The sequence below is a fragment of the Schistocerca gregaria genome, chromosome X, assembly GCF_023897955.1.
Source record: "Schistocerca gregaria isolate iqSchGreg1 chromosome X, iqSchGreg1.2, whole genome shotgun sequence".
NCBI classification, from domain to species: Eukaryota; Metazoa; Arthropoda; class Insecta; order Orthoptera; family Acrididae; genus Schistocerca; species Schistocerca gregaria.
The window spans coordinates 427,016,275-427,044,023 of record NC_064931.1 but is presented as its reverse complement, the minus strand read 5'-3'; the positions used below and the strand labels follow the sequence as shown (position 1 = coordinate 427,044,023).

Here is a 27,749-nt window from a genome sequence, read left to right as displayed (position 1 = left end):
CTAGAAAGGACCTAATGCGTGAGCATAAAACATGTTCTCAACTGATGTTCTCGATAAGAGACTACATATGTAACAGTCCGACGACCCGTCTGGGAAACAGTAACGAACTGCACTTTTTTCCAATCCTTCGTCGCTCCAGTAACGTGTAATAAACTTTTAGAACGAGCGATGGTTATTTCGTATCATTTAGTACCTCTCCGGTCCAGATGCCCTCCCACAGTTTAGCAGTTTTGGTTGAATTTGTATTAAATCATCGTTTACCTGTGTACCTGCTATTTCGACATACTGAATTCAGTATTTTGTCGTCTTTCGTTTCAGTGTCAGTAAGGTTACTAAGCGACTGACTGATTTCTATCCTATACAGATTTTACGGATGCATAATTTTTGTATCTAATCGAGGGATTCTCGCGTTGCTGTCTTTACGCTCATTTTCACTTCAGCTTTTGTCTTCGCCTAAATATGATGAAACTGATTTCGGACTAAATTTCTAACACGGCTATTGATTCACGGTGAGTCTTTCCCATCCCACATGATAGGCACATTATGCTCTAATGTCAATTAAACAATACATTTGAATTTCATCCCTTGATGATACAGAACTACTTCCTCAGAGCGAATGTTTAATGTCAACTATTCAGATACTCTGCAATTTGTATCCTATGACTCTTGCTAAGCCAAAATATATTCCTACCGTTCTTACATCACTTGCAATACCCGCAGTGATATCACAAGCTCATATTCTGATATTCTCTACATTAAATGATTTTAAAAGTTTGGCTCTGGTGCGTGGAGGTCTGAGACTTTGCACTAGCGAGTCCGTTGTCCATCTGAACGAACTAATCCAAAAGACATGAACAACTCTCACATGAATCTTAACATGGTATCAGCTTTGATCACTTCACTCACTGTATTACTAGAAAACTGAATCGTCGCCATTTTATAACCCATATGACGAGATTTCTCGGAAGCTTAACAACTACAGTTTCTGATGCAGATAGCCTCGGAAAGCAGCCTATAACCATTATTTGACCAATCGTTAAGGCTTATCTTCACCTGGGTTATTTCACACTGAATCCGTGATAACCTTCGTACGTACCATTACTTCATAGCAATGAATACGTCGCCATCACTGACTTCTAACCTACCCTTGTGATACATATTCCAGTATGAACTCTGGAATTCGCTGCCCGATCTCTCGTGGTTTCAGCCAGCTTTCTCTTTCTAAGACACTGGGAGAATTACTACTAGAGATTATATCAGCTCTGTATACTCGCTTTAAACTCGCCAGCGAGTCCTGACATCTAACTCTCCCCAACCGCTTGCTCTTATTGGTTGGTTTGTTTAAAAGAGGGGACGGGATCAAACTCCTAGGTCATCGGTCCCTCGATCCCATTGAAATAATTCCCCAAGGATGGGAATGAAATAATCGAGACGTACATAGAAAGGAGAAAACCAGAAGAATGAGAAGGGCAACAAACACTAAAATGGACAAAAACCACAGAGAAGCAAGAAACGAAGAGATCAGAACAAGAGCAGATTACCATAGCTGGCTGACGATGAGAATAAAAAGAAACCAGCCACTCTGCAACACATTAAGACCTCCACCCTAAAGGCACTAGGGTAGAGGACACGGGGGCAAAGGACATGCGCTAAAACTTAGCTCAAATGATAAAACACACCACGGATAAAACGTAAAACTGAGCGCTGCTGTTGAGGCATAGTCGCCCAACACCGAAGGTAGGGCGCAGGTAAAGTTAAAAGTCCGCCTCAAAGCGGGCAGTACAGCACGAGATGGACGACCATCATTTGTTAGCCACACCGACACCGAGGTAGGTAATCGCGACGGAGGAGGTAACCATGCGTTACCCACTTATGGCTAATGAGGAGCCGGTAGAGGACAACTGATTTCCTGCGAGAGTATCGCATTTAAGACTTTCACACATTCATTCTCCTTGATGACACGCTTTTTGTTGTATGTACTGTTACACCATTCCATCTCCCAAAGCCGAAAAACCCTGCGGCGTAAGACAGAACGCAGGTCAGTTTCTAACACGCCCATCTCCAAAAGCGGTTTCCATGTAACCTGTCAGCAAGTTCTTTCCCTGGGATTACGACGTGTCCTGGGGTTCAAACAAACACCACTGAACGAAAGCACCATTCAAGGGCGTAGATGGACTTTTCAATGGACGCTACCAAACGGTGCTGAGGGTAGCACTGGTCGATAGCTTGTAGGCTCCTCAAAGTCAGTACACAGAAGAAACGACTCCCCAGGACATGAACGGATGTGCTCAAGCGCACGAGACATAGCCACCAGCTCTGCAGTGGAAACACTGCAGCCAGTGGGCAAGGAATGCTTCTCACTATGTTCTCTATGGACATACGTGAAGCCGACGTAACAATCAACCATCGAGCCGTCGTCGTAGACCACTTCATGGCCTCAGTACATGGCGAGAATCGAGAGAAAGTGAGAGAGAGCTGAAGGTTTAACAGAGTCCTTAGGGCCATGCGAAAGGTCCAGAAGAACCTGCACATAGTTTTACACCATGGAAGTGTATGTGAATGGACCTGGAGGAGAGGTGGTAAATGGAGGGAATCCAGACAGAAGAGACCAGACTCAAACCACAATATTAAGCCCTGACCTGGGCTAACAATGCAGGAGATGAACTGCTGTGGTTGGGAAAAGGAGACAGTAAATCAGATGCGCAGGAGAACTATGAACATGTGCAATGTAACTGGCGAACAGTTGTTCATGACTAACCTTCAATGGAGGGACTCTGGCCTCCACCATGACATTAGTCATGGGACTCGTTCTAAAAACTCCCATCGTGAGGCGAAGGCCACAGTGATAAACTGGGTCGAGTAAACGCTACGCCGAGGGCGCCGCCGAACCATAAACCAGACTTCCATAGTCAAGGCGGAATTGAACAACGACTCTTTAGAGCTGCAACAGCTTAGAGCTATCTGCCCCCAATTGGTGTTGCTCAGGCAGCGGAGGGCATTGAGGTGCTGCCAGCACTTTCGCTTAATCTGACGAATGTGAGGAAGCCCAATCAATCGGGCGCCAAAAACCAGGCCTAAGAATCGATATGTCTTCACTTCAGTGAGTGGGTCGTCATTAAAGTTCTGGTTCTGAATCAACAGTACGACACCGACAGAAATGCATGACATCAGTTGGCAGCTGAAACTAAGCCATAGTCTGGAACCCACAACTGCGCCTTGTGAATGGTGCCATTCAGCAACACCAGTACTGGAGAAACAGTATGAAATGCTGAAGTCATCGGCATACAGACGAGGTGAGACCGACTGCCCTACAGCTGCTGCTAGACTTAATAGCCACTAAAAATACTCAATACACAGCAATGTGGAATGCCATTCTCCTGAATACTAGGGGGAACTGTGGGAGGCACCAACTTGGACACAAAGTATGGAGAAACAGGAAATTTTGGATAAAAATCGTGAGCAGGCCTCTGGAGACCGCACTCATCCAATGTGGCAAGGATATGATGCCGCCAGGTCGTGTTGTATGCTTTACCTAAGTCAAAAAAGACGGCAACCAGATGTTTACGTCTAGAAAAGGCTGTTCTGATGCCAGACTAGGGACACGAGCGACCCTGGCGGAAGCTGCCCTGACATGTAGCCAGTAGGCCACATGACTCGAGGATCCAACCCAACCGCCGACACTATGTTCCAGCCGCTTACAAAGGAAGTTGGTGAGGCTGATGGGCCAATAACTATCCACATCAAGCGGGTTTATACCGGGTTTCAGCTCCGCAATGATTGTGCTCTCCCACTATTGCGATGGAAAGACGACATCGCACTAGATCCGGTTTAAGATTACGAGGACATGTCACTTGTCAGACGAGAGATCATTAATCATCTGACTGTGTATCCAATTTGGTCCAGGATGTGTGTCTGGTCGATGTGCAAGGGTGCTGAGGAGCTCCCTCTCTGTAAATGGGGCTTTACAGGGTTCACTTTGGCGTGTAGTTAACGAAAGGAGTTTCCTTTCTATTCGCCGTTTGAGGGCGCAAAAGGCTGGGCAGTAGTTCTGTGACGCAGAGGCTCTAGCATAGGCTGAGCAAAGTGCTCAACAATCTCATTTGCGTCGGTAGATAACACGCCATTGATGTACCCAAAGGACATCTGATCTTCGTCCAGACTTGCGGAAGTGGAGTGTGGCACCCAATGGTCGACACATACCTCTCCCAACACTCTTGTTTCCGTCGTTTTATAAGCTGGCGAACGCGGGCATGGAGCTGCTTAAAGGCTATTAGGTGCTCTAGGAAATGGTTCCGGTTACCCGGCGCTCCTTAGTTGCCTCACCGACTTCCGGTGACCACCAAGGGACTGTCTTTCGCCGGAGGCACCCTAAAGAATGAGGGAACGCGTTTTCCGCCGCAGGGCAGTGACAGGAAAATGTCTAACTGGTCACTACTACGCCCAGGTCGTCATGTGCTCTCCAGCGGATAGATGGTAGAAGCCCAGGACTGCAAACCGAGAGATCAATGCCCGAGTATGTGCCATGTGCCATGTGCCACACTGAAACGTGTGGGTTATCTATATTTAAGAGGCAGATTGGTTGGGTTGGGTGTGGGATTGAAGGGACCAGACTGCTAAGGTCATCAGTCCCTTGTTCCACGATAAAATCACACGAAATAAAAACTGTCAGTCGTTAAAAACGGAGAACTGAGACAAGGGACGACAATACAAGAAAGAAAGACCAGACAAACGGAACTAAAATCACACCGAGTGTGAAGGTGGTTGGCCGATCATGACAATAAGGAAAAGTCAACCACCAAATGACATTAAAACCCACAGTTTAAAACCACAGGCCAAAGGCCCAAGTCAATACAGGAAATAAAAGGACAAACACTCAAATCATACTATAAAAACCCCCTGCCCGAATAAAACTCAACACGAGGTCCGCCATAGCAACGTCATCACATAAAATGGCAGGGAGGGTATCAGGCAGCGCAAGCGTCTGCCTGAGTCCTGTTAAAAGCGGGCAGTCCACCAAAATGTGGACCACCGTCAGAGCTGCCCCGCAGCGACATAGCGGTGGGTCCTCCCGGCGCAACAAATGGCCGTGCGTCAGCCACGTGTGGCCAACGCGCAGCCGGCAGAGGACGACAGAGTCCTTCCGAGGGGCCCGCATGGAGGAGCGCCACACACCGGTCATCTCCTTCACCGCCCGAAGTTTGTTGGGCGTGGGCAGGGTGCGCCACTCGTCACCCCAAGCACCAAGCACTTTCTGGCGCAAAAGCGACAGGAGATCACACTCCATAAGGCCGAGTTCCACAGCCGGTGAACTCACTGCCTGTTTAGCCAGCGTGTCAACCCGCTCATTGCCCGCGATGCCGACATGACCTGGGGTCCAAACAAAGACCACGGAGCGGCCGCAACGGGCAAGAGCATGGAGCGACTCGTGGATGGCCATCACCAGACGGGAACGAGGAAAGCACTGGTCAAGAGCTCGTAAACCACTCAGGGAGTCACTACAGATGACAAAGGACTCACCTGAGCGGGAGCGGATATACTCTAGGGCGCGATAGATGGCAACCAACTCGGCAGTGTATACACTGTTCCCGGGTGCCAGCGACCGTTGCTCACAATGATCCTCTAGAGTAAGAGCGTAACCAGTGCGACCAGAGACCATCGAACCGTCGGTATAGGCCACGGCAGATCCGGGAAACTCGGGAAGGAGAGAAACAAAGCGGCGGCGGAGGGCCGGAGGAGGGACCGAGTCTTTCGGACCCTGTGCCAAATCCAGCCGAATGCATGGTCGGCGCACACACCAAGGGGCAGACGGAGATTGGCCCGGAAAACAGGTGGGAGAAGAAAAAACTCAATCCCACACAGTAGAGCCCGGATGCGAACCGCGATCGTACACCCTGACCGGGGCCGCCTGTCTGGAAGATGGACGATCTAGTGCGGGAACAGGAGACCGTAGTTGGGGTGCCCTGGCAAGCTACAAACGTGGGCAGCATAAGCGGCCAGAAGTCGGTCGCGCCGGATCCGCAATGAAGGAACACCAGCCTCCACAAGTAAGCTGTCAACAGGGCTTGTCCGAAATGCTCCTGTGGCGAGTCGGATCCCGCAGTGATGGATGAGGCAGCCAAGTCAACCGGGCATCAAATACCAGTCCCAAGAACCGATGCGTCTCTACCACAGCAAGAGGTTCACCGTCAAGGTAAAGGCGTGGCTCAGGGTGAACCGTGCGACGCCGGCAGAAATGCATAACGCAGGTCTTAGCGGCCAAAAACTGGAAGCCGTGCGCTACAGCACACGACTGCGCCTTGCGGATAGCGCCCTGCAGCTGGCGCTCAGCAACTGCAATGCCAGCGGAGCTGTAGTAGAGGCAGAAGTCGTCTGCATACAACGAAGCTGCGACAGACGATCCCACCGCCTCAGCGAGCCCATTGATCGCAATTAAAAACAGGGAGACACTGAGGACAGACCCCTGTGGACCCCGTTCTCCTGGACCCGGGAGGAACTATGGGACGCAGCAACTTGCATGCGGAAGGAACGAGACGACAGAAAATTCTGAATAAAAATCGGGAGCGGGCCCCTAAGACCCCACCCATGAAGTGTGGCCAGGATGTGATATCGCCAAGTCGTATCGTACGCCTTCCGCATGTCGAAGAAGACGGCAACCAGATGTTGGCGGCGTGCAAAGGCTGTACGGACGGCAGACTCTAGGGAGACCAGATTATCGACGGCAGAGCGGCCTTTACGGAACCCACCCTGAGATGGAGCCAGAAGGCCTCGAGACTCGAGGAGCCAACTCAACCTCCGGCTCACCATAAGTTCTAGCAACTTGCAAAGAAAGTTGGTGAGGCTTATGGGGCGGTAGCTGTCCACCTCCAGCGGGTTCTTGCCAGGTTTCAACACGGGGAGGACGATGCTTTCTCGCCATTGAGACGGGAACACACCCTCAACCCAGATGCGGTTGAAAACATCTAGGAGGCGTCGCTGGCAATTCACAGAGGTGTTTCAGCATCTGGCTGTGGATGCGGTCTGGCCCAGGAGCCGTATCAGGGCAAGCAGATAGTGCACTCTTGAATTCCCAGTCGCTGAAAGGAGCATTGTACGACTCCGCGTGGCGCGTGTGAAAGGAAAGCTTTCCAACCGCTCTTTCCGGGAGCGGAAGGCCAGTGGGTAATTCGTAGATGCGGAACACTGAGCAAAATGCGCTGCTAACCGGTCCGCAATCGTGTCAGAGTCAGGACACACCACTCCATTCAGCGAAAGCCCAGGGACAGAGACAGGCGGCCGATAGCCATGGAGTCGCCTAATCTTAGCCCAAACCTGCGATGCAGAGGTACGGACGCCAATGGTGGAAACATACCGTTCCCAGCACTCCTGCTTCTGTTGGCGAATAAGGCGTCGGGCACAGGCACGGAGCTGTTTAAAAACGATGAGGTTCTCCAAGGACGGGTGCCGCTTATGGCGTTGAAGAGCCCGCCGGCGATCTCTAATCGCCTCTGCGATCTCGGGCGCCCACCAAGGCACAGTCCTCCGCCGAGGGGACCCGGATGAACAGGGAATCGCAGATGCCGCCGCAGAAACGATGCCGGTGGTGACCGACTGAACCACCGCATCAATGGTGTCATGGGAAGGAGGTGCGATAGTGGCGAGAGAGGAGAACAAGCCCCAATCTGCCTTATTCAGAGCCCATCTGGAGGGGCGTTCAGAAGAGTGACGCTGTGGTAGTGACAGAAAGATGGGGAAATGGTCACTACCACATAAGTCGTCATGGACACTCCAGTGGATGGATGGTGAAAGTCCGGGGCTGCAGATAGAAAGGTCGATGGCCGAAAATGTGCCATGGACTACGCTGAAATGTGTCGGCTCTCCTGTGTTTAAGAGGCAGAGGTCAAGCTGCGAGAGAAGAGTCTCGACATCTCTACCCCGGCCAGTAATCGCGGCGCTACCCCACAGGGGGTTATGGGCGTTAAGGTCGCCCAGTAACACAAAAGGAGGAGGCAGTTGTGCTATCAATGCAGCCAACACATGACGCGAGACATCACCATCTGGCGGAAGATACAAACTGCAGACAGTAATAGGCTGAGGCGTCCACATCCGTACAGCGACAGCCTCTAAAGGTGTGTGAAGAGGTACACATTCGCTGTAAGAGTTAAGGATGTAGACGCAGACTCCACCAGATACCATCTCATAAGCTGCCCGGTTCTTGTAATAACCCCGATACCCACGTAGGGCAGGGGTCCGCATTGCCGGAAACCAAGTTTCCTGTAGGGCAATGCGGAGGAAAGGGTGACTGCTGATGAGTTGGCGAAGCTCAGCAAGGTGGTGGAAAAAAGCGCTGCAGTTCCACTGGAGTATCGCTTTGTCCATGTCCGAAAAAGGCGTGAAGGGGTCGAGGAGGCAGATCACGCCACTGGGTCACCTGCTGCCACCGATGGAGGACCAGTACAATCCGCTTCCATGGTGTCTGAGGGTCCGGCGAGATCCAGGTCCTCAGCGGACGCCCAGATCTCCACCTTATCCTCGGACGCAGAGCCTGTAGGGACCAGTGGTGTGGATGCCACCGCGTGGTCCTTGGCCTTAGAGGTCTTCTTCTTCGTCTTGTCTCTGGTCCTTGGGTTTCATTGGCTGGGAGGGCTCCAGCGAGTCAGTCTCCGGGACGGAGGAGGAGCGGGAAGCCCTGCGACCAGCCGCTGATCTGCTTTTCTTCCATTGGCTGACGTCACCCTTCCCAGAGGCGGAAACCTGGGAAGGAAGGGACCCAAGGGACCCTTTCCATGCTATTCGAGCCGGGGAAGTTTGAGGCTTCCCCAGCTTAGAAGTGGGGACTGATGTCCCCGATGGTTGGGGGGTTGCTGCTCCTGAGGCAGGTAGTGCAGGAGCAGCAGGGAGTGAAGTGCCCCCCACCATCAAGGGGGCAAGTGTAGCATTCCAGCTCAGAGGTGGCAGTCTGAGGGAGAGCTAATGGGGCCATGACAGTAGTAGCTGCGGCGTAAGAGGCAGTCATTCGAACAGGATGGAGGCGTTCGAACTTCTGCCTGGCCTCAGTGTATGTCAGGCGGTCCAGGGTCTTATACTCCATGATTTTGCGCTCTTTCTGGAAGATCCTGCAGTCCGGCGAGCAAGGCGAGTGGTGCTCTCCACAGTTTACACAGATGGGAGGCGGAGCACATGGAGTATTGGGATGTGATGGGCGTCCACAATCTCGACATGTGAGGCTGGAAGTACAGCGGGAAGACATATGCCCGAACTTCCAGCACTTAAAGCACCGCTTCGGGGGAGGGATGTATGGCTTGACGTCACAACGATAGACCATCACCTTGACCTTCTCCGGTAAAGTATCACCCTTGAAGGCCAAGATGAAGGCACCAGTGGCAACCTGCTTATCCCTTGGACCACGATGTATGCGCCGGACGAAGTGAAAACCTCGCCGCTCTAAATTGGCGCGAAGCTCGTCATCGGAGTGCAATAGAAGGTCCCGATGGAATATTATGCCCTGGACCATATTAAGACTCTTATGGGGCGTGATTGTAACCAGAACATCCCCCAGCTTGTTACAATCGAGTAACCGGCGGGACTGGGCGGAGGACGCCGATTTGATCAAAACCGAGCCCAAGCGCATTTTGGACAAGCCCTCCACCTCCCCGAACTTGTCCTCTAAGTGCTCGACGAAGAACTGAGGCTTCATGGATGTAAAGGTTTCACCATCAGCTCTCGTACACACCAGGTAGCGGGGCGAGTATGGTTCGCTGGCATCCTTAGTCTTTCGTTCCTCCCATGGTGTAGCCAGGGAGGGGAACGATTTGGGGTCATATGTAGTTGCGTTGTATTGAGCCCTGGAACGCTTAGAGACTGCTGGCAGCTGGCCGCCAGCAAGAGATGATGTACCACGCTTCATTGCGGGTCATCCGCCCTGATGCCACCTACTCCGACCAAGGGCCCTCCCCACGGGCGCCACCCAGCCTCAGCAACGACCACCTGGCAGGATGGCCATTGCCAGGAGTCCCAATGCCCCAAGGAGATAGGCATCTACTCCTTGGCATACGTGGGGAGTTAACGGCGCTGGCATCAGCAGAGCGATCCCTGTGTAGTCAGGGGGCTACAACCAACAGGGTACATGGCGGCCCCACCACAACAGACTGGCTACCGTGCTGGATTTCAGGTGATGTAGTCCAATATCGTCATTGGCGCATAAAGCGACACAGCATAGCAGACTGCAATAAACTGCACCCAAGAACAAATCCACGCCCAAGAGATGGTAGGTGAGCGGGACTGCTAAGCGATGACGACAAACCTGGCTAGAGATGGTAATGCATGATGGACACATCGCTCTTTGTAAGGCGCCCTTCCCCAATCGGCTCGCTCTTCGGAAAATTTAGAAGGATGGAGGTCAAACCCGTTAGGGGACCATCTCACAAGCCAAAAACGTTTGAGACTCCTTTTAGTCGCCTCTTACGACAGGCAGGAATACCGTGGGCCTATTCTTACCCCCGAACCCACAGGGGGGTAAGAGGCAGAGGCCAAGGCCATGTTGTGACAGTAAATTTTCGACCTCCCTACCTCAGTAAGCATGGCGCACCCACAAGAGGTTATGAACGTTAAAATCTCCGGAAAGTAGTAAAGGCTTAGGAAGTTAGTGCAGCCAATGCGTTCACAGGTACTGCACTGTCTGGAGAGAGGATATACATTGCAGAAAGTTATTTCCTGCGTTGTCCCTATCCTTATAGCCACAGCTTCAAGAGGGGTTTGAAGGGGCACAGGTTTACTACATACTGAGTTCAGGCTATGGACGCAAACTCCACCTGACACTATAATAGTCACTATGGTTCCTGTAATATCCCTTATAGCTGCAGAAGGCAGGGGTCCCCATTGCCAGGAACCACATTTCTTGGATGGCAATGCAGAAAGAAGGTGTAAAGCTTAACAGTTGCCACAACTAAACCAGGTGGTGGAAAAAATGCAGGAATTTAACAGGATGACATCATCCTGAGGCTGGAAAGGCATGAAGCATGTAAGGAGGCAGTTTATGCCTCAAGGTCACCTGTTGCCACCGATTGAGTACTTGTATCCATTCCTATTGTGGATCAGGCATCAGTGAGATCCTAGTCCTCAGTGGACACTGAGATCTCCACCTCATCCTCAGCTGCAGAACTGGTAGGGAGTCGTGGTGGTGAAGCCACTGGAGGGTCCTTTTTCATAGCAGACAGTTTGCTTGCCCTTAAGTTACTCTTTAGGGGCTTGCTGGGAGGACTTCTCCAAAGAAGCTTCAGAGAGAGGACGACCGTGAAGCTCATTGTCCAGCAGCTTTTGGCTCTTTAGCCACTGGCGAGTATCAACTGATGCATTAGTGGAGACCTTGGGAAAGCGGTCTCAAGGGAATCCTTCTGCATGAAAGGAGCTGGAGGAGGCTCTTCCTTCTCTGACTGGGGGAGGGGACCGATATCCCCTGCATTGGGGGGGGGGGGGCAGTCCCTTGCTCCCGAAGTAGGTACTTGGGGCCAACGGAAGGAGGTTTTGCCCCTACCACCAAAGGGCTTATGTATTCTGGAGGCCCCACTGTTTGTGGCGCACAGTATGGTACGACTGGTACTGGTGATGGTGATGAAAATGTAACTGCAACATATGTGGACGTCAACCAAACGAGGTGCAATCGTTCGAATTTATGTTTAACCTCGTGGTAAGTCAACCAGTCCAGGGTCTTTTACTCCATGGTTTTCAGCTCTTTTTAAGTACTGGGCAGTCTTGAGAGCAGCACATCCCCTGCTCACTACAGTTGGTGCAAGTGGTAGGAGGACCACATGCAGCATCTGGATGCACTGGACGTCTGCAGTCTCGACATGTGGCGCAGGAAGTGCAGCAGTAAGGCATATGCCCGAATTTCCAGCACTTAAAGCACCCCTAGGTGGATGGTTGGTTGGTTGATTGGGGTTGAAGGGACCAAACAGCAAGGTCATCAGTCCCTTGTTACAAAGGCGGTCAGTTCCGACAGAGGGACAGCTCAGAAGAGTCAAAAACGGTAAAAGGTAAAAGGTAAAAGGCTAAAAAAGTGCAGTTGTGTCGTCAATGATAAAAACACAAGGAGGGAAGTCAGTAAATGGGCAAACTCAAGAGAGGAAATATCCCACCTGTGAAGCAGTACAAGCAAGACCACATGCTATTTAAAAGCGTTCAACCGCCAGAGTGTAAAAGGGCGGATTGTAAAAGGGATTAAACAAACCTAAAAGGCGATAAAAACAGTAAAAGGGAAAAAAGATAGAACATGGCCAGGGAGGGGAGTCAGGAATCTCCAAGCACAGCCTACAGTGGGAGACATCCCAACCCTCACCGCCCTGCCCCTACTCCAGAGGGAGATGAAAATCCTTAAAACTGAGAATAAAAACCACTTTCACGGAGGAAACTGAGAACCAGTTCAACCATCCGGGAATCGTCTGCTAATATTAAGGGTAAAGTGCAGGGAAGTCTGTACTTAGTACGCAGAGCTAAAAGAAGGGGGCATTCCACCAAAATGTGGGCCACTGACTGGAAAGCTCCACAACCACAAAGTGGGGGTGGCTCACCACGCAAAAGAAAACCATGGGTCAGCCTGGTATGGCCGATGCGAAGACGACAGAGGGTGGTTGAGTCCTTTCGCGAGAGGCGTAAGGAAGAACGCCATGGGACAGGTGTCACCTTAATCGCACGAAGTTTATTAGACAAGGAGGTAGCCTCCCAGGATGTGGCCCATGATTGCGCAAAGTGGGATTTGAGATGAAGCCGTAAATCCGCCACAGGAGGGGTGACAGGGAATGGGGGGTAAGTGACTGCTCCCCCAGCCAAACGATCAGCAAGCTCATTTCCTTGGATGCCCACATGGCCAGGGACCCAAAGGAAGCTAACAGAGCAAGCAGCATGGTGGAGATCAGCGAGATGGTCATGGATGGAGGAGACCAAGGGATGACGGGAGAAACACTGGTCAAGTGCCTGAAGGCCACTCATTGAGTCTGTACATAACAAAACGCGATTGAGCTTGGACTGTTTAATAAAGGCCAGGGCCCGGGAGACCGCCATCAATTCCGCAGTGAACACCCCACATGCATTTGGCAGGAGATGATTTTCCATGCCTACAGAGGAGGTGAAGGCATAGCCCACACGATCAGCAGATTTAGAGCCATCAGTGTAAAAAACAACAGCATCCCGAAACTCATAAAATGCGGCGGAAAAAACAACGGAACACCATCGGGGGAACAGAATCTTTCGGACCTCGGCAGAGATCCATCCGAACTCGGGGCCGAGGAACTAACCAAGGAGGTGTGTTGGGGAGGGAACGTGGGATACAGGAAAAGGAAGGAAGCTGAAAATCACGGCGAAGAGACGCTAGGCGGAGCCCAACCGGTAAACCCGCCCGAGGACAGGAGTCAGGTGGGCGACTTCCTTGGGCAGAGAACAGGATAGAATAGGAAGGATGAGTGGGAGAGGAATGGACAGCGATTGCATACGGAACCAGAAGCTGGGAGCGCCGAACGGAAAGGGGGGGGATCCCAGCCTCAACCAGGAGACTATCAACAGGGCTAGTCGGGAAGGCACCGATGGCCAAACGGATACCACGATGGTGGACCGGATCCAAGAGGCGCAATGTAGAAGGGGCAGCTGAACCGTAAACTTGACAACCATAGTCCAAGCGAGACAACACTAAGGCCCGATAAAGGTGGAGGAGAGTGGAACGGTCAGCACCCCAAGAGGTGTGGGCAAGGAAGCGAAGGACGTTTAGTTTACAGAAACATCCTATCTTCAGGCATCTGATATGAGGCAGCCAAATGAGCTTGTTGTCGAAAAGAAAGCCAAGGAAACGAAACTGTGGGACCACAGGTAATCGTTGTGCATTGAGATAGAGCTCTGGATCGGGGTGGACTGTCACACGGCGACAAAAGTGGACCACTCGCGATTTTAAAGGAGAAAACTGAAATCCGTGTGAGATGGTCCATGCAGAGGCACGCCGTATAGCACCCTGGAGCTGCCGCTCTGCAGCGGCCATCGAAGAGGAACTAACCCAAATGCAGAAATCATCCACATACAGAGCAGGAGTGACCAAAGGACCGACGGAGGCCACAAGTCCATCTATAGCAATGAGGAACAGAAGTACACTCAATACGGAACCCTGAGGGATGCCATTCTCCTGGGTTCGCGGAGAATTTAAAACTGTACCAACCCTAACCCTAAACGAACGATGAAACAAGAACTGGCGGATAAAAATCGGGAGTGGTCCCCGAAGACCCCACTCATGAAGTGTAAGTAAGATATGATGGCGCCAAGCCGTATCATAGGCCTTGCGAAGGTCGAAAAATACAGCAACCAAATGGCGGCGCTGGGAAAAGGCATGCCGAACTGCGGATTCCAAGCGAAGTAAATGATCGATCGGAGACCGTCCCTCTCGGAAGCCACACTGGTAAGGGGACAACAGACGCCGAGATTCGAGGACCCAAGTGAGCCGACAGGCTACCATCCGTTCAAGTAACTTACAAACAACGTTCGTCAGACTAATTGGCCGATAGCTGTCGACGAACAGGGGGTTCTTACCGGGCTTAATGACAGGAACCACGATGCTATCCCTCCATTGAGAAGGGAAGTCACCCTGGAGCCAAATACGGTTTAATACCCGGAGAAGATGTCGCTGTTGTGGAGCACTGAGATGTTGAAGCAGTTGGTTATGAATGGAGTCTGGGCCAGGGGCCATATCATGAGAAGAGGAGAGTGCGGAAAGAAGTTCCCATTCAGTAAAAGCGTCGTTGTATGATTCTGACTGGCTGGGGGTAAAACATAAGGCGGAAGCTTCGGCCCGCTGTTTCTGGGGAAGGAAAGCAGCCGGATAGGAGGCTGATGCCGACGCTGTTGCAAAATGGGTCGCAAGGTGTTCCGCGAGAATCAACGGGTCCGTGCAAAGGCCATCCGGGAGGTGAAGACCTGGGAAGGTAGACTGCCGATGGCAACCTTGGAGAGAGCGAAGTGTAGCCCATACCCGCGACAGAGTGACAGCAGAACCGAGGGAAGAAACAAAGCGTTCCCAACACATCCGTTTGCTCAGTTTGATTAAGTAACGGGCTTTTGCGCGAAGGCGTTTAAAGGTAATAAGATTGGCAACGGATGGATGCCTCTTAAGGTGTTGCAAAGCTCGACGGCGATCACGGATGGCAACGGCAATGTCGGAACTCCACCAAGGGACCTGCCGGCGGCGAAATGGTCCAGATGAGCGCGGGATAGCAAGGCTAGCAGCGTGAACAATCGCGTCAGACATGTCACATATGACATCATCAATACCATCCGACAATGAGGGAGAAAAAACGACCTGTGCAGTATACAGAGGCCAATTGGCACGTTGGAAGGACCAACGAGGTGATCTGTCCATGGGGGAGCGGGAAGGGAGCGAGAGAATCAACGGGAAGTGGTCACTATCGCAAAGGTCGTCGTGCGGTGACCATTTTAGGGAAGGGAGGAGGGAGGGAGAATAGAGAGAAAGATCAATGGCAGAAAAGCTACCATGACCGGCACTGAAATGGGTAGGGGAGCCATCGTTAAGAAGGCACAAGTCGTGGTCGGTAATAAACTGGTCAATGAGATGACCCCGACTAGATGGAAATGCACTGCCCCACAAGGGATGATGTGCATTAAAATCGCCAAGTATAAGGAAGGGAGGAGGAAGTTGCTGAAGGAGGGCACTTAAGGAGGCAGGTGTAGGAGTTCTGTCAGGAGGGAGATACAGATTGCAAATTGTGACCCCAGAGTCCAGGTGGATCCTAACAGCAACTGCTTCCAATGTAGTTTGGAGAGGAATCCACGTGCTGGCAATGTCCGTTCGGACCAACGTGCAAACTCCGCCAGACGCCCGTAGGGGGCCGACCCGATTTCGACAGAAAGCACGGAAGCCACGGAGGGTTGGTGAGTGACCACCAGTAAAATGAGTTTCTTGGAGAACCACACAAGCCGCAGAGTAAAACGAAAGAAGGGATTGCAACTCCGGTAGGTGATGGTAATAGCCATTACAGTACCATTGGATAGCCAAAGAACGATGAGTCAATTGGGGGGTGAACAGGCTAATGTCAGTCATGCCGGTGGGTCACCACCCGTCACCGACAAGGAGGGGGCGACATCCATGAATAACAGGTCAGAGTCAGGTTGTGAAGATGGGGACGAGACCTCTGGCGACACCAGAGACTCCTTGTCCCGGGACTTGTGCTTCTTCTTTCTTTCTGTTTGGGATCGTGGAGGGCTGTGCAACAAAATGGAGCCAGCCACAGCAAGATCGGGAACAGAAAGAGAGCGGGCGATCTGGGGGCCCGCAGACCGTGGTTCTCGTGGTGGCCGGGTGGCAGCAGACCTTTGGCCTGGAAGGTGCCGGGAAGGGGGATCCCGCGAGGGGCGCCCATGACCGGCAGACGCCGAAGAAGCAGGACACTTCTCCAGCCGGGGAGAGGAAGCGGTGCCCGGGGGGGATGGTGTGGGAACCGCAGGGGGAGGGCGGAGGAAAGGGGTTTGGGACTGGGGTAAGGAATGAGGAGGAGGGGGTGAAGATACTGCTGAAGCATAACTAGTTGTCAGGGTCACTGGATGAAGGCGTGTATACTTTTTACGGGCCTCGGTATAGGTGAGACGATCAAGAGTCTTATACTCCTGTATCTTTTTCTCTTTCTGATACACTGGGCAATCCAGTGACCGTGAAGAATGATTCCCACGACAATTAACGCACACAGGAGGGGGAACACAGGAACTTCCCTCATGGAACGGATGTCCACAGTCACCACAGAGGGGGGCCTGCAAACAGCGCGAAGACATGTGGCCAAAACGCAAACACTTGAAACATCGCATAGGTGGTGGGATGTATGGCTTCACGTCACAACGATAGACCATAATCTTGACCTTCTCAGGGAGGGTGTCCCCTTCAAAGGCCAAGATAAAGGCACCAGTGTCAACGCGGTTGTCCTTCTGACCCCTCTGAACCCGCCGAACAAAGTGAACCCCCCGCCGGCTTAGATTGTCCCGAAGTTCCTCATCAGATTGAAGAAGGAGGTCTCTATGGAAAATTACACCTTGCACCATGTTCAAGGACTGGTGTGGGGTAATGGACACAGGAATCGTACCAAGATGGGTACAGGCACGGAGAGCTGCAGACTGGGTAGCTGAAGCGGTTTTAATCAACAGCGACCCAGACCGCATCTTGCTGATAGAGTCCACCTCGCCAAACTTGTCTTCGATGTGTTCAACAAAAAACATAGGTTTCGTATGAGTAAAAGTATCCCCATCAGTTCTGGCGCAAACCAGATAGCGAGGGAAAGGTTTCGCCCCCAGCCGACGAGCCTGGCCCTCCTCCCAGGGGGTAGCCACGGAAGGGAAGGCAGAAGGGGCAGAGGAAGCAGCACGTGAAGAATCTTTTCCAGTCAAAGAGACGGCCGGAGAACGGCCAGAGTTGTGGACTCTTATGCGTTTCATGAGCATAGTGTCCGCCCTGATACCACCCACTCCGATCAGGGGCTCTCCTCATGGGCGCCACCCAGCCACAGCAAGGGCCGTCTGGCACGGCGGCCATTGCTGGGAGTTCCGATGCTCCAGGACGACAAGCAACCACTCCTAGGCTTACATGAGGAGGTCACAGCTCAGGTATCAGACGTGTGATCCCTGTGTTTTCAGGGGGCTCAACCAAAAGGGTACATAGCGACCCCACCACACGGGCTGGCTACCGTGCTGGCTATGGACCCTAGCGTCAAACAACGACGTAAAGGAAACGATGGAATCAATGATGATGGCACACGCCGGAGACACTAGGTAAGGTGCTCTTCCCCAAATGGCTCACACTACGGAAGAAAATTTAGTGATGGAGGTCAAACCCCAAAGGGGACCAGAGAATACCAAAAGGATGAAGGAATTACAGAACAAGGCCGAATTGCAAGGTCAACAGAACCAGGAGAATAGCAGGGCCAACATAAGGAGGGACACCATAAGTAGGGACACCAAGAGAGGGAGAGGAGAGGTCGGAGGGAAGGATGAAGGACAGGAAAGGAGGGGAAGGGAAAGGAAATGCAGCCCGGAAAAAGAAGGAAGGCTGCAATAGCTCGGGGCCCCGTGCTCGCCACGCACGTACTCACGAAAGGACCGCGAGCCCCCTGGGGTGCCCACCACACGGGCTGGCTAACGTGCTGGCTATGGACCCTAGCGTCAAACAACGACGTAAAGGAAACGATGGAATCAATGATGATGGCACACGCCGGAGACACTAGGTAAGGTGCTCTTCCCCAAATGGCTCACACTACGGAAGAAAATTTAGTGATGGAGGTCAAACCCCAGAGGGGACCAGAGAATACCAAAAGGATGAAGGAATTACAGAACAAGGCCGAATTGCAAGGTCAACAGAACCAGGAGAATAGCAGGGCCAACATAAGGAGGGACACCATAAGTAGGGACACCAAGAGAGGGAGAGGAGAGGTTGGAGGGAAGGATGACGGACAGGAAAGGAGGGGAAGGGAAAGGAAATGCAGCCCGGAAAAAGAAGTAAGGCTGCAATAGCTCGGGGCCCCGTGCTCGCCACGCACGTACTCACGAAAGGACCGCGAGCCCCCTGGGGGCCCCCTAGGTGGAGGGACATATGGTTTATCACACTGGTAAACCACATCCTTTACCTTTTCAGGCAATGGAACATGCTCAAAGGCCAAGATGAAGGCACTGGTAGCAACCCTGTTGGCTTTGGGTCCCCTGTAAATGCGCTAGATGAAGTTAACACGCCGCGGTTCTAGATTGGCGCGGAACTAATCAGACTGCAGAGGAGGACGCGATGGAAAAAGATCCCTGGGCAACATTGAGGCTTTTATGGGGAGTGGCGGAAACAGGAGCATCACCCTGTCAGTCACAAGCAAGTAATGCCCAGGATTGGGCTGGGGAAGCTGTCAGAATCAAGATTGCATGGCTTGTCATTTTGGACAGTGCTGTCCCTTCTCCAAACTTATCCTCTAGGTGTTCAACGAAAAACCTAGGAGTCACCATCAGTTCTGCTACAGACTAAAACTGAGGCAAATATAACTATCCGTTCTTTAGCATGGTGTAGCGAAGGAGGGAAACGATTTAGGGTCATCCATGTCGGCATTGTATTCTATCTTGCCATTCTTAGCGACTGCTGGTGCCGTATGGTCACCAGCAAGACATCAGTCTTCTTCATTGTGGGTCATCCGCCGTGATTCTACCCACTCCAATCAGGGGCTCTCCATGGGCGCCACCCTGCCACAGCAAAGACCAACTGGCATGATGGCTGTTTCCTGGAGTCCTGATCCTGATACCCCAGGAAGACAGGCATCTACTCCTTGGCATTCGTGGGGAGTTTACAGCTCAGGCATCAGCAGTGCGATGCCTGTATTGTAGCAGATTACCACCAAATTGGTACAAGACCTCACCACATGGAACTGGCTACCATGCTGGATATTGGGCGCAAAGAAATCTAATATTGTCATGGGGGTGGAAGAGGACAGTAGACAGTGGAAGAAGACGACATACCCCAGAAAGTGTATTCCCAATAGTTGAATTGCAGGTGGAGATGCAAAACCATGACGAGAGGTTCAGTAGATCGAATCTAAGGGTAATATGGATAACTCGTGCACCACGTAAGGCGTCCTTCCCCATATCGCCCACACTTCTGTAGAATTTGGGAAGTGGCAGGTCAAACCATAGAATGGGACCTGAACTCTTAGGGCCCAAAAGTGAGAATCGCTTTAGTCGCCTCTTACGATAGACAGCAATTCCTCAGACATATTCTAACCCCCAGAACCACAGACAGCAACTAGTATTTTGTTAATTTATAAAATTTTGTGGGTTATTGCTTCTTTAGTGACCTTATTTGCCACAGAACGTACTGTATGTTACAGGAGTATCACAATACCATTTTCATGTTAATTTATAAAAAATACAAGTCTTAAAAATTAAACCAGGTAATGTTCCATTCGAGACGTCGTTAGTTGTGGTAGAAAGGTTCTAAATTCAATGAAGCATCTACTCAAATCCTTTGATGGAAGGAATCAAGACAAGGTTCAAGGTTCAATAAATGAGCCTAGTAGAACAAACTATCTGATATGGCTCATGTTTTGAGGTCCAACTTGGTAAAGGCTGTTGATACTAAATCAGAGTTTCACTGTAACGTGATTCCCTTTTCTGGGGTGTGACTTCTTAAGGGCCGCAAACTCCAAAATATTGTTCTGTGTGCCAATTTATTCAAAACTTTTGTTCCCTGCCCTAAAAACCAACCAGACAGGGGTCAGAAGTAGTAAGTTCCGCAATGGCCCACTCTCCATTTTGAGGGGGGAGAAAAAAGGAGTAAATTACAAGAACGGTAAGGGGAGGGCCACAATCAGCTTAATGGCCGTTCCAATGAGGCCTACGGACTACAGTCAGTACATACCTGATTTAAGTGTTAGTTTTCCCGTGCAGTGTTCGTGAGTAGCACGGTAGAGAAAGTAAAGGTGGTTTGATGCACACTGTGCCAAGCACCTAAGTGTGAATTGCATTATAGTCGTGTAGATTTACCCTTTCTAAGGTGGAAGGAGACGGTGGCGTGACCAGTTAAAATAGTTTCCAGTGCAGAACACTTATCTGGTGCAGATACTTTTTATATGTACCGATCGAATCAGTTGCCTGTCAAGCGGAGACTAAATAGAAACTATTTTCGTCCAGCGGCCTCAGGGAATGGCAAGCTACACCTGCCTCACTGGAATGCGCTAAGGATGTTTATGTTTTAAAATGAACGCTCTGAACCGTGTGTGCCTGAAATGGAATGCCCAACTTTGGTCCAATGTTGTTTAATGCAGTATGCTGCAGGTGAAGTACAACAGCAACCGTTTGTTGTATACCTATTTTTTGGAAGTGTCTTAGTGACTAACAGTGGAGGGTAAACTTAAGGAATTTCTGTTTTAACAACTCAATAGCGTCCTAGATGAAACGGGGAAACTCGCATCGACGAGTTTTCCGTATTTTCTTTCACATAGCAAGTTTCCTCGTGTCCTTTAAACATAAGTTCATGTATTAAACACCTACTGGAACATGCAGCAACAATTGCAAATAGTTTTCAGTGATGTATTACTGAAATTTAAAGGAAACTAAGACGACATGGCATACGCTATATGATTCTGTTTTACGTGACGAATTAACAGATCGTAAGGATTTATCCATAATCTTGCTAAGTGTGGTCTGACTTTCAAAAGGAATTATTGGATAATATTCATAGATGAATATTTTGTTGGAAAGAAAACTAACCAAATAGTTTTTATGCAGTTTTGGCACTTTAACCATCCATGAACCATGAAATTTGCTGCAAATCTGAAGAGTCATTCTTGACCAGGAGAACATTAAAACTGGAGATACTTTTGGAGAAAAGAATGAATTGGACGACTAGAGAGCTTAGGCAGCAAGTCAGTACTGAGCAAATAAGTTGCGGCCAAAATGTGGTACGAATATAATCAAGGGCTATACAAAGAAAACGAACAAAGATCTAAGGCCAAAAAAGGCACATGGAGAGAGTAGCGAAATTCACTGCCAAAGACATCAGGTGCTGATAGGTGTTAACATTAACAAACTACTATTAAGTCATGGTTGTAAAATATTAACACGCAATATGTACAGAATATTGGAAGCACTGCGAAGCTGACCTTGGTAAAGATCATTCTGGGTTCTGGAAAACTGTAGGAGCACGCAAGACAATACTGATTCTACATCTTGTGTTTTAAGAAACGCATACCTACATTTTTAAAACAGATTTATGGAGGTTTAGACTGTTCGGATTATTCTCTTCGAAATTCTGGAACTAGCTGGGATGAAATACAGATCGTAAAAGTTCATCAAACGAGGCAGGGTGAGGGTTCTCCAGACCCTGCATGCGGTGGGAGACGCTACTAACAACCACCCCACACCCGCCGCGAAAGCAGTTTAAAACGTTAGGAGTTTAAAATACAGTACATACCACTTCGAAGGAGAAAATGAACTATTTTAACTCTCCGTGAGTCGTCCATTATAAGCAAAAAAGGGCATTCCCATGATGTGCGTAGTTTAATACTCTATAGCCACAACATGGGGGTGGCTCGTTCCATAAACTATGGGTTAATCTGGTACGTCCGATGTGGAGGTGACAGCACGGTGAATTCCTTCAAGGATGAACGGAAGGAGGAGACCATGTAGTGGTAGTCTCCTTGATAATGTGTGTATTAGAAGGGCAGTAGTCCACCAGATTTCCATCTCCAAGTAAGAGGAGAGGCTAATTGCACCCGAAAATCCGCACTTGCTATCGTGAAGTCTGTTCAAAGACTAAACGATTCTCTGACAAAATGATCGGCCATTTTATTCCTTGAGATACCCACATGACTTGGGACCCAGAGAAAGACAGCTGAGCAACCACTATGTACAAGGTTAGAATATGAACGGCAGGTATTAAGAGGCCAATAACGTTGACCAGTATCCTGGATATGACCATGTAGTCACTAGAAATGAGAATGCAGTTGATGAATGTTTGATAAAACTGTCTTACTGGCTTTCAGCTCTGCCGTAAATCCATGTTCCCAATAACTTGTTTCTGACTGGAGGAAGACATGAAAGTAGCATTGTGGTGACTGGTCTCATTCTTGGAGATTTCAAAATTTACTTAGGAGACCCTTTTATAAGTTGTCATACAGCCAAATGTGGTAACAGTTCGCAGGAATCCCATGTAACAGCCTTCCGCAATTGGCGAAGGAGAAATCGAAAGGAAAATGTTCTGCAAAAAATAGAACGCACCATACAATGACCAACAGTACCATTTCTATCCTGTACTGCCGGCTGCGGTGACCGAGCCGTTCTAGGCGCTTCAGTCCGGAACCGCGCAACTGCTACGGTCGCAGGTTAGATTCCTGCCTCGGGCATGGATGTGTGTGATGTCCTTAGGTTGGTTAGGTTTAAGTAGTTCTAAGTTCTAGGGGATTGACGACCTCAGATGTTAAGTCCCATAGTGCTCAGAGCCATCTATCCTGTACGGTCAGGCAGTAAAGAAATTCTCTCTTTCACCAAGTCACTGAAGGAGCACTAGCCCTACAGCTTTGTCCTTTACGCGAATGCAACACTGACAACCCTGAACAGGACAGTTTTGTGATAATGCCTCATATGTCTGACTATTACAACTGTCTTCCAGCGCATATTGTCGGTGTTAATCTGCCTTATGCAGTACTCAATCTGGATGGCGTATGTGCTGGAGACACCTAGTAGAGTTATCTCATCCTTCCCATTCTTCAGCGTTATCCTGCCTGGGTGTGGGATATTCGAACATCTGAAAGGACAAACATGATTGTCAGACTTAGCATTCGTTTTTAAAACAGTTACTGAGGCCAGGTGATGTGCAAGAGCACACGCAACAAAATGTATCCCAAACTTCACTGGCTTCCAAATAAATTTACAGGTCATTTCTGAAGATGATGAAACGGAGGCCAAACTTTCCTAAACGGTAAGTCAAAAGAATGTTTAAGGACTAATCCTGGTTCGTTTTCTTAGCGCCAACAAATGTTAAATTGGAGAACTGAGTAATACTTCCACAGTATCAAAAAACAATGGACTTCTCGCTTGCGCCGGTAGGTGCTGCTTCTTCGCCCGTCTTAGGTGAGACTTTGATGAATTTCCTTAGCCTATTTTAATCTGCGTCCATTGACGCATTCCTAATGTACAGCTTCTGTAGTTTCACGAGTTTCGAGTTTTCCAAGTGATTATTAACTCCTCGCGTGTTTCGTGATAGAACTGTACACGTATGCACTGCTAGTTCTGCGCACTACACGCAACACCACCCCCCCCCCCCCCCCCCAAAAAAAATTACTTCTCAAACGCTAACCAATTTCAACTACAACCTCTAGCCACCCAACCTTCTCAAACTTTATTCTGCACACACTTTCCTAAAAACGAAATACAGTCATAGTCCAGTCACTAGCGCCTGCCATGTGCCCAAAACCTAGTAGACGAGCGATAGCAGATGTCAAAACAATATCTCTAAAGCCCAGCCTATAATTCTCAAATGAAGAACCTTGGAGTAGCCAATACGTTGTCCTGGCGACAACGCCACATACTGTTTCATAGTCCTACATGCGTCCACTTTGACCCATCTCACTCGTTGTCCATAAACTTGGCAGACTAACTACAGAAACAATCGTTAGTACATCGTTCCCCACTGCTGCACGCTGAGACCTAGTGGTGAACTTGCCATACCCATACTTAAATGGAACAACAATCATAATTCCAGTCATAATTCCAAACGAATCCTTGGGACACAACTGTCAACATACAAATAACTCAGTAACACCGACACAAAGTAATATGATCACAGAATTCAAGATTTTGAATCAATCACATGCCTCTCACAACGCGGAAGCAAGTGTCACGCTAAAGCGCCACCACGTACTCCAACTTGCCAGCTGCAAACACTGTCTAATTCAAATAGCCGTGCCATGATTTCACCGGCCAAAGTGAACTGGTGGTACTTCAAATTTCGGTTCGCCCTGTATCTGCTGTCTAACTTCTTTCTCCTGGGATTTTTTTTCAGTTCTGTGTGCTGTGTACAAATTCAATATCAAGGGTTGTGAAGCTATACCCTAGTTAACACCAAATTGCCTTCTTGATCTGCTTATTGCTCCCACCTGTGTTTTGTAGGTGTACCCTGTACTTTAGCCTCCTCCCGAATATTTTAGACACTGATTCAACTTTAATTGAAGAAGGGTTTCTACTTCCACAAAAGCTAGCAAGGGATCCTTGTTTTCCTGCACTGTCTTCCATTACCAAATGCAACGCCACAATTTTTCCGCGGTTTCTTTTCCTTCTCATCGTAGAGTACATTTTTTCCTTTCTATTCTCTATATTCTGATGTGCGAAATATTAATTGGAGCCTATCAATGGACGCGTTTCGCATAGTTACTGTGCATCAGACTTTTGTCCGTACGTGGCTCCAGAGTCTCCAAACATTTTGTGGGCGAAAATTTCTCTGGTAGGCTGTCCAATGATATCCTTTAATCGCCGTGCGATTGGCCAATTTTGACACCAAGTGCTTGAAAGTGACGTGACAAAATAAGCAAATCGCACAACGAATGAAGATTATACAGCCTACTACGGACAAGTAGTTCTTGCTTGAAAGGTAATTAGGAAAAAAACGTTGAATGCATTTGTATTTACACATGCAGTTACGCAGAGCACTTTTGTCTTAAATGCCTGGATACCGTTAAAACCCAGTATAGGGAGTACCTGCATTTATCCTCTGAATTTTTTTCGTTTTTTGAATGTACTACTAGGCAAACTGGGGCCACGTGAGATACACAAACCCAACTTACGTATCATCTAATCTACAAACCTGCACAGGTTGACTATTTGATTTGACTAGTTTCGCTCTTCACGTATTAGCATCGCCTGATATTCGAACCCTCCTGGCAGCACGTTATGGGTTCAATTGTTTGTTTACCCCATTATTTAGTACATCGCTTTAGCTCAATAGCTAAGAATTTAATATCCCCAGGCATAACTCATGAGTATTTGTCTTAAAAAAGCCGAGCACGCGTGTCATGCGGCTGCAATAAGAGCTATAGTAAACACAAAGCCTCACGTTCTCCAAGTATGTTCCCGCGTGAAACTACGTTTACAGGTAGTAAGTTCGACAACCTACTTATTTACATAATTTAAAATCTAAGAGTGCACTCCGTTTTTACCTTAGTACTACAGCTGTGACTATAGGTTAGCAGACTGAGTAAACGTGTGTGCATATGGGAAGACCGCTAGTTTCCGTCTACGTTCTGGGCAGCATATTTCTTAGAGGAAGGTACTTCTGCCTTGCGTCACTCAATTTCGTGCTATTTGCTGGATCCACTTAAGGACTGACGAACAGTGTCACATATCGGCAAAAATTACGAGACATTTCTCACTTGAATGCGATTGTGGAACCTGCCATCACGTAGTTTCAATAACGAGAATTTGCGTAGAACACTAAAGCGTCAGGACAGCTTTGTTAACGTTAAAGTACTGTACATGATAAGCAATACGTAACGTATTTATAACAAACACTCCCACCCACTCAGCTTTGAGTCAGTTTTATCTTAAGGCAATGTACTACAACTTTGGTTCTGTCTATTTACGCAATTAGATGAATGTGCAAGCCAATCTATCAAAAATTGCGAAACATTTGAGCTATTAATGTGCCTGAGGGTAGCTCAAAAAACGTATAATCTACTGTCAATGTGGGTTTCAGAGCTATTGCGTAGTAGTTGTCAACTGTAAACCTCAGCATTCACGTTTTATTAACGCACAATTTATGATAAATAGCAAGATGAACAATATGTAGTTAGGCTATGAAGTACCGGAAGCTCTGTTCTGTGCAAATATAATGAAAACAAATCCAAAGCGGAACTATAGCTAAACTGACAACTGTATTTTAAATGCCTTGTTTGGGAAAATGTTTATTCGCGGAAAATACAGTGAGAAGGACTGAAGCCCCTGCTGTAGGCACACCTAGTCACGATTACAATATAGTCATACGTGTATGAGCCGGAACTAGTGAAATTTGATACACCGGCACAATCCCATAACAGTTTAGTTTCTTATGCTGTACAGTATAGCCGCCTAATGAAGGACGGGTAAATTTTATGTTTACACTTACTTCTTCTGCTCCTCGGCTCATCCATTTCTGAAACCACTTATACAATCGATACCGCCCTTCGCGGAATAATCGTACAGCAGTTTTATTCCCATCCATGACTCTCAATCTATCAACACGACAAAAGTCAGACTGAGTGCGCTGCGGTCACTAGCCAGCACCATGTTGCATGTCTTTCAACACACGCTTTCGATAAATCGATTATCACTAAAACAGCTAAATTACCTCTGTGAAACGCGATTACTAATATATTTGTGCACAGTGAGATGGGATAAGTGCTATAAATCGTGGATTTCGTGGAAGTGCGATGTTTAGAAGAGTATTATGCGCGTCTTAAGTTATTAGCTTTCAGGATGTGGAGCTGGGACTCCGTGGAGTTTTTCGCTGATGTCGGAGACGCTTCAAAGAGCTTCAATTATTGTTTATTTAGCGAAAACTTCTGAAAATTACCAAACACCAAAGATAGACTCTGTCTGAGCTGCATTCGGATCACAAGTATCGCCACTTATTCCATCTAGTGCAGAGAAATGAAGTTCGTAACAAGACATCGCTTATTTGAGGAAGTCCGTACTAGGTCGAAAATCTACCTAGCTCTCTGCGAATATAAATGTGAAGATAGACGAAGTCGATTAAAGTTAAAAAAAGGACTGCCTGGCTTGACCAAGATTTCCTATTATTTGGACTTGCAATTATGAAGGCCACTGGGTTGCGAGCCACGAACTCTTTTTTTGGTTAATTACAGATTTGGTCACAAGGGCAGTAGTCCCCTAAGTTAAATTTAGCCATCTTGAGTTACAATCTTCCACTAACTACAGCTTGTAGATAAATATGAACGTACTTTCGTCCCATACTTCAAAGTAATTTTGGAGTCTTTTGTTATTCCTCGAAGTTGCTAACAATAGCTCTTTCAGAGTTAGTAAATTTCATTAAAACGCATTAGCAGTCATTACAGTTTCGTCCAATCACAGCATGATAATTTTTTGCTGTGGTTTGAACTATTTCTTGTTTCGTTTTCCGACCAAACGAACTCTTGATTCTCGACACAGCAAGAGCAAAGTTTATCGTGCGACCATGTACAGCCAAGCTCCATATTTAAGTAATGCAGAAGGGAAAGTTATCGCGAATA

General features: G+C 48.8%; 1 protein-coding gene across 1 annotated transcript in view; it reads right to left on the bottom strand.

The window, feature by feature from the left end:
* LOC126299579 (uncharacterized) overlaps positions 1 to 26,963 on the bottom strand; it is a gene marked incomplete at its 3' end in the record, with an annotated part of 111,263 nt that extends 84,300 nt beyond the window's left edge. Inside the window, 1 exon segment of the mRNA XM_049991591.1 lies at positions 26,627 to 26,963. Within this exon segment, the coding sequence (XP_049847548.1) occupies positions 26,627 to 26,722 (96 nt within the window).
* Between the last annotated feature and the right edge of the window lie 786 nt (positions 26,964 to 27,749).